The following is a 17,590-nucleotide window of genomic DNA, read 5'->3' as shown; positions in this document are numbered from 1 at the left end:
TGTATCTACTTATTGCTAAGGGATATACACTGCAGCTAGAAAGTAGGGAAGCACAAAAGGCAGAGGGGGGGCATTTTTGATCAAATTTAATTGAAACATAGTAAGATTAATCTGATAATGTAAAGCACTATACAGATTGTACATGAAAAAATGTTGTCATATATGGATTCCCAAGAGTTCAAGCTTTCAAATGGTGTATAATATTACTATGCTACATAGCAATATGGTGCATACAATTGATTTAGAATGTTGGGGGGAGGTGGGGGGCACTGCAATTGTCCCGCCTGCGGGACACCCGAAGTGTAAACCTAACAAGCCTGCATAATTTGCACATCTCTTTACACTGTTTTTACAATACTCTTCTATATGTTTTTATGCTACCCATATTAGTTTTATTTATCTATTTATTGTAAAGTGGCGGATTTGCACTCTGCATCCCTTTGCACCATGTCACTTTAACCTGACCTGTCACTCTAGCCTCCTGGACTGTCATCCAGGTATGTTGTGAGCAGTGTGTCCTTTTTATCTGCCTATGCCAAGGGTGATCCTGTGTGGGACTCTGTATATGTATATATGTGTTCTATGTCTTTTTCTGTGTGTCTATGGTGATGTCTTTGTCCTGTCATGAGCACACTGAAGCAAATCCCTAGCAACTTGCACCGAGTTGTATGGCAATAAAGTATTGAATCTTGAATCTTGAGCATGGCATGTCACAAGTAGCCTACCTGCTCCAACACTGAATTCTTGTTGTCACTGTCCCTCTGCTCTGTATGCTGGCTTACATCTTCTTCAAATTCAACGAACTTCAACCTGTTGCGTTTGGTGACATAGGCTAGACTTGGCATAGGCTTGCAATACTGTATATTTTGAAGCTTCTACATTGGTGTTATTTTTGCACAACTGGCACTGCCGACACCTGCTGCCATTTCAAAGTCAGAATCCTGGCTCTGAGCCAAAATGGGAGGGGTGGGGCCTGAAGAGCTGTTATTGGGTCAGTCCAGTGTCAGTATAGAAAATGAACCAATGGGCCGCTGACTGTCCATACTTTGGGCCGATCATTGGCCAAACAAATTCAATTATATAGCCTATTCTATCGACCCAAAAGGTGCGTCGGCCCACCGGAAAATGCCTGGTATGCCAGATGGCCAGTCCGCCCCTGATCTCAGATCACAGACAGACTAGGAGAGACAAGTATTCTCTTTATCATAAACCACTTCAGGTAGATGTGTTCCCTTCATTGAGGATTCCTCTTAAAGCAACACAAAAAAGTTTTTTGTACCTTAAAATAATGTTTCCAAAATCGTTTCAGTGGTTCATCAACTTGTAACAGGGTGAACGGCACTTCTGCATTCGCTTCGCAGCCCTCTATCGGCTATAACCGCACTATGTAAGTTTGCCAGATCGGGTAGCGGATCTGTAGTTCGATGGAATGAGACATTTTTGACAAATTTGACTTGCGTTTGATGTCGCAATACATCGTACTTTCATAAATCATGCAACATATTCTACCTTGTCTGTGGACATTGTTATTTGTAAAGCCGGTTCTGGATAAACAAATAGCGTGCGTGCGACAGAGGGAAAGTTCTTTGGTGTTACTTTAATACTCCTACCAGCATTTCTGGTGATACCATGCTTTATGTAAGAACATCTGTTGGCATGGAGCATAACTCTAATAAATAATTCATTCTCACAGGAGTAAGATGAGTCATTTTTTGGAGAGGCTCCTGAATAATTTCAGCCGTTTTGGTTCCTCATAAAATACTGAAGCAGGACTTATTTCTAAGACTCTGGGGTCTTCAATTACTGTCTGTCACTTCGGGTTTGCTGGTGAATGAAAGAATAACTTTTCACTGGAGAGAAACATGTCCTCACAAGTCAAACATCAGTGGAGAGGAAACTGCTTCAGAGCCCAGGAACAGAGAAGTCAATCAAGACAAAAACATATCTAAGGATACATATTTAAGCATCCTAGTGTCCTCATAGAAGAGTACTTAGAAAGCAGTAAATAATCCTATGTGCTTCTCATGGCTAAGCATACACCACAACCAATAACTCATGTACACCTTGCAACAATATACTAATACAATAAGTTAATTGCACTTAATTTTTCAAAATAAATACATATCATGTCCTGCTTGGACCCCTATAAGGACAAGGTTAAAGGTGCTCTAAGCGATGTTGGGTAATGTCACTTCTGCTGACGTGACGTGCAATTGAAACTCTCCTGAAAGCGCATCTCGTCGGTGAACAGGAACTGGAACAGTTTGTTATGTTTTTATGGTCCAGGCTGGACCAAGTTTAGTTTTTGGGCTGTCCACAGAGACCGTGTTTTTTTACTGTGTATTCAGGGTACAGGCAGCTAGCTGATGGTGAGGTGTTTGCTGTATGTTACAAAAAAGGTTTTAGCTTAGAAACCTCATAACATTGCTTAGAGCACCTTTAAGTACACAATACGTTTGAACTTGGGCCACTATCAAGCATGAAAATAAAAAGTCCATTAACTTTTTCACCATTTTTCACATAGATCTCCATTTCTCAAGGTCACTGAGTACTGTCAGTATGGAAAAAATGAAAACTCCAAAAAAAAAAAACAGCTAAAGCAGCCAGGCAGCTACAGCGCTACACCATGGGGGCATGTTTGTGAACCCCCATGTTCATGCCCCCCTCAAGCTAGGTAAAACCGATTCTTTTCCTTTAAGATATAACTTTACAAAGTTGCTTTTGCAACTACATAAACGTTGACAAATAAAGTGCCCATCTAAAGATGCTCTAGCCTCAGTGCAGTGCTCTGACAATGTCAAACGGGCAATGATAAACCTCTAGTGCTGAACTGTCTCTTCAGGGATGCTGACACAACGGTTAGAGACCAGCCAGCCCCAGAGAATAACAACAGCACTGCACTGAGCAAGACCAGGCAAAGTGCAAAGATTAGAGAAAACAAACACATATCAAACCATCACCAAGACTGACCTTGAAAGAGTGAAGAAAAGGTGCTTTTACTTTCCAAAATGACCCTGCAAATATACTGATTCTACCAGAATTGTTCCAGCTCTTGGTAGATTTTACGCAAGCAAGCAGCCTACACTCGTCCACCTTTGTTTCCACTTATCTTTTGTTTCCACTCACTCCACTCCCTCTGCACACTATATGATACCAGTAACACGGCAGGCCTTTAGCAGGTGCCCCGTCTCTACATCCAAACCAAGTGGGGTTCTCCCCTCTGAGCACCCCACCCTGCAAACCCCTGTCCGGTTCCACCCTACCTCTTTGACCTCCTGGAGCTGTCCGGGGTCCAAGTTCTGGCTCTTGGGGGCACTTGTGGTGGGTGAAGGAGAAGATGGAGGTGGGCACCCCAGAGAGGAGTGGTTTCTGCTGGACACAGGGTGGAGAGGAGGAGGTGGTGGTGGTGGTGATGGAGGTGGCTGGAGGAGGAGGAGGAGGAGGAGGAGGAGGAGGAGGAGGAGGAGGTGGTGCTGCTGCTGGAGGGTGGGGGGGAGCCGCGCGTCCAGCCTGGGGCAGCGTTGGAGGAGGGATGAGGAGGAGGTGGAGGTGGAGGTGGCGGCGGTGATGCCCTGAAAAAGACAGGAGCAGCAGGAGCAGGAGTCAGACGGGGGACAGTCACCGCACCCTGTGCCCTTCTTCCCTGCGGCCATCCTAGCCCCTCCATCGGCACCGCGCTCCGCTGCTGCCACATGCAAGGGCATCTTCAGCCTCACGCCACCCCCACCCAGCAGCCACACAGGGAGGGAGGAGGGAGGGAGACAAAGAGGGAGCAGGGGAGAGAGAGAAAGAGAGAGAGAGAGCACAGAGAGTGGGGAGAAGGGAAGAGAGAGAGAGAGAGAGAGAGAGCACAGAGAGGGGGAGATGGGAAGAGAGAGAGAGCAAGAGAGAGAGAGAGGGAGAAGGAGAGAAAGGAGGATGAAAGGAGCAACGAGACAAGAAACAGATCAGGGAATAGAATAATGAGAGGGTAGAGAGAGAGAGAGAGAGAGAGAGAGAGAGCACGGAATAGGGAGGCAGAAGTGGGGAGCAGAGAGAAGCAAAGATGGAGAATAGAAGCTTGTGAGAGAGCACTACCCAGCACGGGAGGCAGAAACAGAGCGAGAGGTGGGGTGGGGGGCGGTCAGGCAGATGCATGAATGAAATGCTGAGAAAGCCCGGAAGCGTGAGAGCAATAGAGAGAGACAGAGTGAGAGAGAAAGAGAGAGAGAGACAGAGAGAGAGAGAGAGAGAGAGAGAGAGAGAGAGAGAAAGAGAGAGAGAGAGAGAGAGAGAGAGAGATAGAGAGATAGAGAGAGACAGAGACAGAGAATACAGACAACATACTGCCAGGCAAGAGAGAGCTGAGCAATGACACAGAGTCTGAAATCAGATCCTCTGCTCAGAGAGCATCTATCAGCTCTCAGCATCACAACAGATACAGTAGTCATATCATCTTAACTGCAATGAGAGGCTATACTACAAAGTGTTTCTCTTTTAGGTGCAGTGCAAACAGTAAGTGTGAATGGGAGCTAAGAGCAGACTTAAAGGAATTATCCGGAGTAAAATGCACTTCAGATCAATTTACGGATGATTGGGAGTACATACGTTGAGTTGACAACGAAATCATGTCATTCGGATGTGTTTTGAGAAAGTTCGATGTTACCGTTTTTAGTTCAAAACTCGTTAGCCTGGACGTGACGCGGGCATGTCATTTCGCCGCTACAAAACGCTATTTTTTATACCTCTTCTACAGTTCCAAACAACATTACACTTACGTGGTAGTGAGTAGAGGGTCCCCTAAAGCCAAACCGAAGCATCCCGAGGTCTTTATGTGGTCGGATAGAGAGTCCAGAATGAATTACATCAAGCCAGTATCCATCTATACAAACTGCAGTACTAAACTTTCTGTTCACAGGTCAACTTAAGGACAGGATTCTTGACTTTGCTGACAAAACAACACATTATCACAGATTGCAGTGCACTAATCATGGCATACATCAGAAACATTATCGCAGGAAACACAGGCGGCCAGGCAGGATAATTTTGGTTAAGTTCACTGGCACAGATCCATGTTCGTTGGATAAGAGAACGAAGGCTGGGCACAGGCACTTCAACTCGCAGAGCATTCTGGGAAATAACAACAGCTAATGTCCTTTTTATTTCACTCTTAGGTTTTCCAGCCACATACACAGACTGTAGCTCTCAGTGGACAGTGAAGTATCACATGTGGTGCTACAACCACGTCTCATAACGACAGGTCAGAGGGGCATTGCAATTGGCTTGTAATCATTTTGTGTGTTTTTGGCTGACTTGCATTTCGCTCTGGAGTCATGAATAAAGCAGCTGCCCACAGGCCATTACGGCGAGTAAGAAATCATAAAGGCTCTTGGTTGATGTTGTCCGTGTGAGGCCAACATGCCCTGAGACCCTGAAGAACCATTGGCAGGCCTTTATAATGATGTGGTCAAAGCTCACCACCAAAAACAGGATTTGCCTGAAGGAAAACTCATTTCTGTGAGTGGGAATCACAGAATTGTATAGCTTCTCGGTTCTCACAAGGCAACAGACTACGACATGTAGTTGTCAAGACCGACACTTCTGTATCTCTACATAGATTACTACAAACGTTAACATGCAACCAGAAAAACTCCTATCATCATTTGTCCCCATCATGAGAAAGAAATAATAATTACTCAGATGTTTGCATATTTATCCTTAATCACCATCATTGTTGTCATACATTTGTATTATCTCCACAATAATGTATATGGTCACATCTAAAGCTGAGGCTAAAGTAGCCTAGATCCACTTCATTCTATTTCACACAATTATTCCTTGTAGCTGAGGATCAGTGAAAAGCACATTTTGAGCGACACTGTTGCAGGTCTACATATAGGCAGTAGCATCTGAACTAGTTGAGGAATATTTCAAGACAAATGTTCTGTGTTATCCTACTCTGTGACTGCTGTGAAATTCCACCATCATTTGATCAAAATGATCAGGGACTGCAAGATAAGACTAATCCTTTATTATTTGCAATATTTTCTGTCATGTAAAATAATACATTTGGAACACAGCCAACGTTAACCAGACTCTCCTCTGTGAGATATTATTAGAAAATCAGTGGCCCATTAAATTCTTGAGAAAATTAAGTGGCTCCCAGCAGAGTATGGCAAACACAATGATAACTTATATAAATGCCTCTACATGTAATGGGAAACACAAGATATATCGGTGTTTGGGGTAACTGTGATTAAATGGAATGTATTTAGCAATCTTGTGGTCAATTACTTTAAAATATTGTAAACAGAACTGCACTTTGAGCTTTTAAGGTCCCAGGCTGTATACGCTGCCAAGTTATGTATTAGCCTAACATTAACCACACAAGACACGCAAGCTCAAGAAAACTGATTTACTTCTGTGTGAACCTTTTAGTTTAATGTTTACCCACCCAAACACCCATAAGTCTGTTACAAACAGAGATAAACTGATCAACTGAGAAATTAACCTATGGCACTGTTCTTAGGAAAAATTCACTAAACTTGCTGGTTAAGATAGTACTGCTTTTAGGAATAATGCACTGAAAGTGCTGGCTAAGACAAGAGGAAGATAACACCACAGGTGGAGTCACATGACTACTGGGGGACACATGCTGTGGTTTGGCCCAGAGGTCAAAGGAAAAAGGAAGTGCCTCCGCAGAGAGACACAGCCAAGGGGAACATCACTCGCACAGATACCACGGCCTGCTTAGGCTAGGGCAGGAAATGACCATAGGCAGCACAGCCAGAAAGACCGACAGAAACCAAGAGAGAGAGACCAACAGGCAGACAGACAGACAGGAAACAGAAACAGACATAGACAGACAGACAGACAGACATACAGACAGGCAGACAGACAGACAGACAAATAGGGAGAATTTGGTGGAGGAAACTACCAGAGAGATGGCTAAGAGAAAATGAGAGGGTGAAAGAAGAACACAGACAAAGAGAGTGAAGAGAAGAAGACTTTAATTGGGTAAAAGTTGGTTTCACATTACCTTGGCACTGCCATCTAAGTGTTGCCTTGTACAGAGCTGTAGTTGGGTCATCCAGAGCTGCTGCTCACGTGCATCAGACGCTGTGGGGACGGACAGAAAACCAGACCATCAGACAGACAGACAGACAGACAGACAGACAGACACAGGTAGACAGAATGACAGATAGACAGACTGTTGGGTATGCAGGTCTGCGCTGTGTACAAATACACTAACAATTACACTAACAATTTGTCCAGTTAGGCAGGCACAATTAATTATTGTATACAGGCCAGTAGACAGAGGAAAGGGAACAGCAGACAGACAGTTCTATTTCTATCGAGTATTTCTGGTAGACTAACATAAGCCAACTGGCAAAGAAATACATGGTGAACACTAATCAACAGTAAAGCAAATGAACACCAGCAAACTGATGCCAACAGACTGGTTCAAAAAAAGACTTTTGAGGCTGCAGGATATCTGAAGTGCTTTCAAATGGCCGTAGGAACAGATGGCGATCTGGGCCATTTGATAAAACAGATTTAATGTTGTGTTTAGTTTGCTACTTTAGAACCACAATATCCCATCCCACCCCTATGTTCTCATACACCATTATGTCCTTGTGTACACTCTCTCTCTCTCTCTCTCCTCTCTCAACGACACACACACACCACACACACACACTGTATCAGCTAGGTCACACACACACACACACACACACACACACACACACACACACACACACACACACACACACAAACTCCACAAGGGCAGAACATGTGACTTGGCTGTTGACCTGCTGCTGTATGATTAACCAGTGGTCTGTTCCCACTGTGCAGAACTTTGTTTTAAAACAATAGATCACAGCCTAGCGGGAGCCCACAGTAACATTCCCTTCTAAATGAAAATCAGCTGGCCTACTTCAAGTCTCCCCAGACAACTCTCTCAATGACCCCCCCCCCCCCCCCCCCCCCACACACACACACACACACACACACACACATGCACTCCCCTGTTGAGTCTAAAATTAAGCCTGTCAATTCTGAGATGCATCTAGGCTTCATGTCTTATGCATAACATCTGCACCACAAGAGACATGCTGTTCTTGTAATATGTGAGATGTTTATGTGACAGTGTGTCACGTAAGTGTCGGACAATATCTGTCTGTGTGTGCGAGCTTGCAACAATTATCACATATCTCTGTGAGCTTGGAACAAAAGCCAAATGTGTAATTTGACTTTTTAAATATTACAGATATAGAAAATTAGCCTGGCCATGCCCACATAGATGACCCTTTCAGGGAGATGCTTGTCTGGAACAGCAGAATTCACTCAACGTTTCCATTGAACCCCAGACAGGTCAGGCCAATCAGCGACGATAGGATTGACGCTATAGTTTCGAAACCGAAGGTAGGCCTACATACATTGTGTCCTGACCGCCGATGCTGTTTATTATCAGATTGTAAAGTTTAGGCGAAGTAGGATGTAACGTTAGAAATCCCTGATTCAATGTGATTGGTGAGGCTGGACCAATGATTTCAAAGTCAACGCAAAGTCTACGCCTATCCCGATGCTAGTGTTGGAAACGCTTCCAATCATGAGTCCCCAAAAGCTATTCACAAAGTTTGTGTTCAAAGTGGTATGTCTGGTTTTAACCAGATTAAAAGGAAATTAATGATTTATAACCACTTTAATAACCCCGCCCCCCCCCCCCCCCCCCCCCCCCCCCCGCAACTCCCACCCCATCAACTACTCCACTGATGTCTGCAGTCCTCCTCACTCAAACGTAAACTTCGACACGATCATAAGTTAAGATGATGTGCAAATAAGTGAGAGGCAGCACTGTCACTTCCCTTCAGATGGCGAGATATTACAGCGTCCGCAGGAAGCGTGGTGTGGCACGACACAAAGCTGTGGTCCACCCTCGGGGGTTTGACTGCTAAGGTGTGAAATGAGAAAAAGACGGAGCCGCAGATTGGCAATTTGGACACTGGACCTACCAGGGGGCTCAGATGACCCCTGTAGTCAGCCAATCATGGACTGTGGAATGACACCAGGGTGTGTGTGTGTGTGTGTGTGTGTGTGTGTGTGTGTGTGTGTGTGTGTGTGTGTGAATGTGTGTTTGAGAGTTGCACGTCAGCTTTTTTCCCACACACCACTCCCCCACCCTCCTTTTGCAATATCTCACAGATGGCCTCCATTGTCAATCAATACAAATTAAATGCTTTTTTCAGCATTTTCTGACGAACATCTACAAATTAAATTATTTACATTTTAAGTCAATCTGGGGGTAAAAGCAGGTCACGCTAAGGGGACTCATTGCTGGGGGAGTGTGGGAGGAGGGGCACGCATACAAAAGTGCAGTGATTCTGCAAATAATCTGTCAATGGCTCTCTTGCTGAACAGAACCAATTGCATCCACAGTTGCATGCATCTCATTTTATTCCCCTCCAGTTCGCCTCCATCAGCAAACATGGAGCCGTGCCTCTGAGCGCACCTCTGGGGCTTTCCCCCTCTGAAATATAGATCCGCCACTGCTCCCAGACCCCCCCTCTGTAATTCACAGCCATCAATAACGCTGTCCTCCCTAAAACACCTATCAAAACGCTCACCTCGCCACCCACCGGCTATAAACCCATATTTCAGGCGGCCCTCGCCAGCCGGACAACTCACACACATCTTCAGCAAAGTACACTGTTAGGGAGAGATACAGGGGCTGTGGAGAAGAAAGAGTGGGAGTAGGAGAGAGAGAGAGAGAGAGAGAGAGAGAGAGCTGGAGAGAGAGAAAGCTGGAGAGAGAGAACCTGGGCAGGGGAAGAGGGAAGAGGGATCCCTTTGAACTGAAGAAGGTGACGACGAGCAATTTGTGTGGGTGGAGGAGCGAACAAAAGCAAAAGCATCCATGCCGATGAAAGTGAACGGAGAAGAAGCTGTTTATGCAGTAGGCGATTAAAAAAAAGGAAAGAAGAGGAATCACAAGTCGACGACAGCAGAAGCAATCTTAACGTTAAAGAGGAGAACAACTTTAGGAAAAGAGGCATCTGTGGAAGGGTGGAAGTGTGGCAAGTACACAAGATCATGTCATGGGAGAGATTGGGAAGCAAGATTAAGGGCAGGTGAAGATGAACACAACAAAGAAAGAGAAAAAGGAATGGATGATTTAAACCAGTGGTTCTCAAAGTGTCAGGCAGGCCCCACTAGTGGGGAATAGAGACATGACAGGTGGGGTGCGATGAATACGAGTAAATTTATTTTGTGTGCCTATCTTTAATAATGTAACATGGAACCAAAATGTCAGAATAACAGAAAAAGTTTGAGAACTACTGATTCAAACGAAGGTGTCAAGGTGACAACCCATGCCAGAGCACACATACACGCACACATCCACCCCCCTCCCCTCTCACCTCTGAGCTTGAAGATCTCTCCATTGGTAGCGTAGATGCAGAACATGTGGGGCAGCTCGTCGTGGGGCACCACTGATGCCCCGGAGAGGGGCAGAGAGCCGCGGGGCTTCTGGCTCTGGCTCTGCTCACTCACAAAGTAGTCCAGCTGCCCCTGCTCCGCGTCCAGCACAAAGTACCTAAGGAGGAGGGGACACAATGGGTTTCCATGGGGACAGAGAATATAGACCCTTTCAACAATAAAAACAAAAACAATGCTTGAACATTCTATTTGGGCCCCAATCTACTTCCTCTGCATTAAGATAACATATGGAATGTTAAAAAGGAAGTCTTGTGGGGCCAACTATGATGCTGATAATGGAACTCTCTTGAAAGGGTCCATAGAACACGCATACAAACATCTCTGTAGAATTTGACCATCTGGAGTGGTCATTCTCAAGGGATGAGCTGAAAGAAGCACTCAGGGATGCGTCAGGGATGGACTTTGATCTCTGGGGCACTAAATATTACTGGGAGATTTCAAGCTCCAGCAGCCCCTTTCCGACGGGGAGCCGGGCTGTTGATGGGAGTGTGACCCAACATGACCTGATTCCTATTTTGGGGGAAAATCCAGGGCTACTCAAAGTATGTCATAGCCGCTCATCTAAAATCTTCAGTCTGCACCCATCTGTACCCAGACATCGACCATGCCTTTTTCAAGCGCACAGTAATCAGCCCGGCCTCAAAGCGTTACTGGCTGACAGCGAATTATCCCGATTCTCCCGATTACCACTCTGCTACTGGGTGGATGCATATTTCATACTCTCTATATGGATGGCCATTATCACTGCCATGCCATATCAGCATTCATACAACTGTGAATATCAGCATATTTTCCCCTGGAGGTCATATCCCAGTGCATGCACTGATAAAAATAGACATGTCCATTTCAGCTCAACGAATAGGCTGTGAAAGGGGCTGGAGGTCAACTCCCTAGGTGAATACATTCTGCTGAAATTTTATTTTCTGTGTGTCACTTTGGGTAAGAGTGTCTGTCAGTCGGCTAAATGTGGTAATCAAGTGGAAATGTCACTGTCAAGTGACAAGAAGGGTGAAGTGAGACAAGGGGGAAAGGTGTGGTTTGCAAAGTGAAATGGTGACCTGTGTATATCAAATCCTGGAATGTTACAGAGAGATTGCAGACAGATTGTAACATTGTGCAATGCTGAATTTATAGAAAAGAATCAAAGTCAGTGAGGCTTTGTTTTGCTAACAAGTAAGGAATGAGGAAGAACAACTAAGAATGAGGACGAACACCTCATTATAATATAACAATTACACTGAGATAATACGTTTGTGTTCTCACCATTTACCGGTACTTGTTATATCGACTAACTAGCATGATTATGGTTGTCAATCACTCAACCCTGGGAGATAGGACTATTGACTATTTTCCAATCAAATTGGATTATTTGGATTTGAACTATTTGGGGATTTGCTATAAAATGCTATGAACTAGATTCAGAATCAGGGATTACGTCTGGACGATTGCAAGTCTTTTTGCCATTCCAGTTTGTGGACATGCTTTACATTCCAATGAGCTCAGAGATCCTAAGAAGCAAGTCCATTTAAATGACAGGCTGTCTCTTGAATACTTTCTTGCCCAAAGCGGAACAAGCTGCACCTGTTCAGGGCCCTAGCAGACATCCTCTGGGAAACATAAAACAAAGTTATTGTTATTTTCTCTCAGGCTTTAAAGTTGGGTTTCTTCAGTTACTCTTATCTGCTCCTCTCTCCCTCCTTCTCTCTCTCTCCCACATTCTCTCTCTCTCCCTCGCTCTCACTGCAGCAAAGCGCTCACTTAGCCCATCTTGGCATGACTGCAAACTCTTCCTATTTCATATTTTCCCACTTAGTCGTATTTCCTAACGTCATGGTAGTCTGGAGGTGCCATGAGCCATGTACTGGCGGCTGGGCATCCTTAGACACACAGTTGAGTGTGTGTGTAGTGGGATGGTGGTGGTGGTGGTGGTGTGTGTGTGTGTGTGTTTGGGAGGGGTATGTTGTTTGTGTTTTGTGTGAATAATTAAAAAGGATAATTTGCATAGTTGTCATTCAGCTTTGCACAGTTCCTGTCAAGACTCCACATTAATTCTCTCTGGGCTTCTAAAACATGTCAAGTATGTTAGTGTGTGTGTGTGTGTGTGTGTGTGTGTGTGTGTGTGTGTGTGTGTGTGTGTGTGTGTGTGTGTGGACCACACCCTGGATCATATTACTTCAACACTAGCTAATGGTAACACCATTAACAAGACCATCTATTGAATCTGCATTCAATTCTTGCCTTCCATTATGTAAACATAACTAAGGAATTTCTTACAGATCATTTCATTGCATAATCAATTCATTGCCCGTGGAAAATATGGTCTGGTGTAATAGGCAGATGAAATTAAGTGAGCATCATTATGATAAAACTTACAAATTGCTTTGATAAAACTACAAAACTTAGCCCAAAACGGTGGTCTTGTCAGGGTTCTGGAGCTAAAGAGATGGATAATTAAAAGAACACAGACTCAGATCAGAGGGGAAAATGTGTATAAATTATACAGTCATGGAAACAGGAAGGTCCGAGAAGGGGTAAGAGAGAATTTGAAGAGACATCTTTGGATGACAAAGAAATATGCTTCTCTACAACATCAAAGGAATGACCTTTTTGATTGGGAAAAAAAAGTAATTTCATACAACTTATGACATTATTAAAAGAAAGTCAGTGAATATATATATTTAAAATGTGCCCTAATTTCTACATTTAAGTCACTGAGTAGGAACAAAATGAATTCCACATAAAGGTAGACAAACTCCAGGATGAATTAATTTACTGTTTCTAAAAGAATTACATATGTTCTTAGAAACATATGGCCCATGCCAACAGAAGTGTATAGGTTCATCAGTGTAGACAGGCTACAGAATGGTAATCCAGTTGTTATAGAGTATAGTAAAACCCTTATCCTCACATTATATAAGCACTAGGGGCAGGGTAGGAATTTCATGGCGGCCTTGCGTTGGCCGTGATGCCCCTTTGAAAATCAGAGGTTTACAGGCCCCGGTGTCCTTGAAGCCCCCTTCTTCTGCTTTGCGTCCTACTAATAGCGATTTTTATTTAGCCTGTGCCTAGCTGTCAAAATAATCTTATCATTCACAGCGCAAATTAATTTAGTCTTTTACGCAGTGGAGAAAGTGACAGCACAAGAAAGAAAATTCACCCATTCTTCTCAGTTGAACTACACGCGAAGTAGCCTACTCATCATCACACGGACATCACAAGTATCGCACGAAAGAGCTTTTTCTCAGCTTTTAAAAGATGTTAGCCGATAATTGCTATGTTGAACGGTTCGCGAGAAAAGTAAATAATATAATTCAATTTAATCATACATTCTACTAAAGGTTTTGCGTGATCTCCCTACCCATTCATCTCGGTGGAATAATTCACGAACCCTTCACAGCAGACCTTACCAAACACAAAGATGTAAAGCAGTCCTCTGTACAGTTAGCCGTTCCAGAGTAATCCAGTTTTGAATTTGCAGTAAATTTCGACATGCATGGATGTCTCCAAATTTGGGCTTTAAGTTTTACAATCTGTTTAAATTGTTCCACATGATTTCATAACGGGCCAAATACAAAATAAATGTTACAAATATCGCCTAGATATTGGTAAATCAGAGGAGAGCTGACTAAGAGTTTGTGAAAGTACGTAGCCTTAATGATCACAAAATGCTAAGCATGCATCTAGGCTATTTGAGTTTATTAAAGCTGAGCTGTGCTTAAATTGTTCAATACATGATTTCATAGCAGGCCAAATATAAAATAAATGTTATAGCCTAGATATCTGTAATTATTAGATGATTTACAGTTCTATGTAATATGTCATGTTTCATGTTTTTATAATGTTTAGTACAGTGATGCAGGTCTATTGCAGTGAATAGGCTAAACACAACTTTGATCATTTTTATATGCTACTGTATAGTTAACTTTGGCCTTGGTGCCCTGACATGTGGCCTTTGTGCCCCCCACCAAATATGCCCAACTGAAGGCCAAGTGGCCTTGCCACCAGAATGGGGAAATCCCAAGCCTGACTAGGGTAATAAATAGACAAGCGGTCTTCCCCATCCCTATATCCATGAGTAAGTAACCTGAATAATGTCATTTATTGCTTTGCTATGATTGAGATGACCGCAGTACCAGTATTCAGTTGCATCTTTGCTTAAGATGCGCCTATTGAGCTTGCTACTAGATGTCTAGTGGTGAAAAGAAAAGCACAGTCACACACCAGCCTTGATCTGAAAAAAAAAACACATACACTGTGCATCAAAGCATGGCTACAGACTGCCTGCCCAGGCAGTGTATCAACGGCATATTACAAAACATTATGAGTGATAGGGCCATTTGGAGTAGCCATCCCTCCTTTACAAGTGTCTTAGCCGCTCATTCAAGGCAGGGGATGTGACGAGGAGCAAAAGGGTGCATTTCAAGAATGAATCATTGTCCCTAGTGAGGCCACTGCTGACAAGGGTCAATGTAAAATTAATTAGCCAGCTTTGTTTACTTCACCCTCCCCCCAAAGAAAAAACATTCACATGTTACACATTCCAATTTCTGTATGTCAACATGTTTGGCTTCCTTGGAATAGCCCTGAAGTTACTAGGAAAGACTGCTGGCTTAGATTAGATAGCGTTCTCCATAAGCCTTCATTGCATTTCTGTAGAGACATGCATGTATAGGTGCACAAACGTGTGTGCACACACGCACACACACACGCACACACGCACACACACACGCACACACACACACACACACACACACACACACACAAACATAAAGACACACACACAAACACACACATAAAGACACAGACATGCACACGCAAGCACTCTCTCACACACACACACATGCACATATAAAGACACAGACTCACACACTGTACACAAACAGGCACACATAGAGACACAGACACAGACACACACACGCACACGCACACGCACACGCACGCACACGCACACGCACACGCACACACACACACACACACACAACCATATCCATCCATCCATGACATTGATGGACATGCAGCAGTTGTCTAATATAACAGCTTGCTGCCTTAATGGTGTTTCCTGAACCAGTGAAGCAACAGTAAGTGTGTAATCTGTAATCTCTAATTTGGAGCTAGCACGACTGCATGCTTTCCTCATCTCCAGGGTCCAGCAAGGCAAGACAAGCCAGTGCTGAGAGGAGCTGAGCTGAAAACAAGCAGGAGAGAAGCAAGGGAGCAAGAGGAGTGGGATTTCTAGTCACTGATGACTCACACACACACACACACACACACCCTCCGATTAAAAGACCACAAATGAGATTTGCACCCCAGTGTTTGTTCGGCGAGTGTTCGTTCAGATATCACAAGCCTCCACCCCCACACCTCCACCTGGGCTCTCAAAGCAACACCTCCTTGTCCGTTTCATTGATTCGTACAAAGACTAATGATATGTGCTGTCAATACGGCTTATTGTTTCGCTTGCTCCACTTCCACTGCCAAACCCCCACCTACTAGCTTGTCTCTCTAATGTCTTATGAGGGAATAGGAAGGGATTTCAGGGCCGGAACATGGCATGGACCCAATATTTGAAGGTGATCATTTCTACATGTTGTGTAGGCCTATGCCTTTCAGATTTTGAAGACAAAGACTGGCTGGGGAAGTCCAAGACATCATTGCATTCCAATTGCGGTTTCATAACCATCTTTACAATGTGAATGGAAGGAGGCAACACAATTGAACTCCATTGAGAATTTACTCTATATGGGTGACTCAGCCCTGGGAGCTAGTATTAAAATTCTAATAAAATCATCTGGATGATTTAACATCTAAAACATCTGGACATTAGACTGATTTAAATTAAATGTGCAGGCTAAACCACACTGTATGTGTGAGGAATTTATCAATTTGTGCTGACCAGAAGAATTTATCAATTTGTGCTGACCAGCATTGCTTTATTCGAAGACCTGTTTCTCTTCTACACAATACTTTCTGATCCAAAAATTAGGCCTATCTAGTCTACTCATGGAACTGAGTTTAATCGCAAAATGGACAAATTCTCAGGATAGCTTTCCGATGAGGATTCAATGCCCCTGCTGCTCCTAAACATATCTGACATTCAGCTACCAATCCCAGGCACAAACTGCTCAATTTCTCGAGGAGTGCTTTGTGCACTGCCTGAATTAAGAAAAGATTCCATACATTCCGACTGTTTATACGTAAACCCGAAGAGCCTTTGTTGTTTCAACATGTTGCACAAATGCCCTTTGCTCGGGAAAACAATGACAGCTGGTCAGTAAACGTGGCAGAATGACTTATTGTTGGCTTTTCTACTCAAAATAACATTTTCGTGAACTACACAACACTCGACATGGATAGACTGGAACATCTATCGATAGCACAAAGATTATTCCTGAAACATTGTTAAAAACCGCCCACTGCCGTTCACCACATGTTAACAGACGCTGAAGTTATGCATATCTTATTACTTGTCTATGCTACCTGAATGAACAACAAAACAACAGACTTAACAGGATAGAAAGCACTAGAATGTTTCGTGCAAGGCATGCTTTTAGACTATGCTACCTGTTCTGCCAGCCTTGAAGCAAATTCGTGTATTTACTCAAGACCCCCTCCAGGTGCCGCGTACGCTGGGACAAGTCGCAGCTGTCCGCCGGTGCAGCAGCCCTCACTCCGGCCGAGCCTGGACCCTGCGAGCCTCCTCTCTCCAGCTTCCTTGCGGTATCTACACGTTCAAAAGGTAATTTCGTTTTATTTGCTGGAGATGAGGGATGCGACCTACTGAACGCCATGGTTTGTAATATATTTTAAGCCAAGAACATCAGTGTTAAAAGAGCTAGAGAAACAGGCTATGCGATTTGGTCAACTTCCAGTCTGCATCAGTATTTTCTGAAGACTGTCATCTGAGCGCGCGGGATTCCTTGATGCAGCATAGTGCATTTCTTTTAAAGGGGGGTTTCTGCTGGGAATCACCCTGTAGTCACTCCCTCCGCCCCTCCACCAACCGGATACCGCACACGGCAACACACGCTGCGTGTTCTTCATGCCTCTATTTGTTCTCCTGAAAACACCTGAAATGACCACCGACTGTGGCCAAACGCCTGTCAGTTAAGGGTTT

At 44.0% G+C, this 17,590-nt stretch overlaps 1 protein-coding gene across 4 annotated transcripts in view; it reads right to left on the bottom strand.

Annotated features, from left to right (window-relative positions):
* osbpl10b (oxysterol binding protein-like 10b) overlaps positions 1–17,379 on the bottom strand; it is a 64,274-nt gene extending 46,895 nt beyond the window's left edge. For 2 of the 4 annotated variants that reach the window (XR_006034660.1, XM_042107418.1), the window contains exons 1-4: positions 17,038–17,379; positions 10,398–10,573; positions 7,019–7,098; positions 3,264–3,572 (exon numbers count right to left, since the gene is read on the bottom strand). Coding sequence is in view for 3 of the 4 variants with exons in the window: in XM_042107418.1 (XP_041963352.1) it covers positions 3,264–3,572; positions 7,019–7,098; positions 10,398–10,573; positions 17,038–17,264 (792 nt within the window). In the remaining variant the exon portion in view is untranslated. The remainder of the gene's footprint in view (positions 1–3,263; positions 3,573–7,018; positions 7,099–10,397; positions 10,574–17,037) is intronic. The other 2 variants (XM_042107419.1, XM_042107420.1) reach the window with 1 other exon arrangement.
* Between the last annotated feature and the right edge of the window lie 211 nt (positions 17,380–17,590).

Source organism: Alosa sapidissima, chromosome 10, assembly GCF_018492685.1.
Source record: "Alosa sapidissima isolate fAloSap1 chromosome 10, fAloSap1.pri, whole genome shotgun sequence".
Classification (NCBI taxonomy): Eukaryota; Metazoa; Chordata; class Actinopteri; order Clupeiformes; family Clupeidae; genus Alosa; species Alosa sapidissima.
Note: the sequence above shows the minus strand (reverse complement) of the source record. Positions and strands in the feature narration are given on the sequence as shown.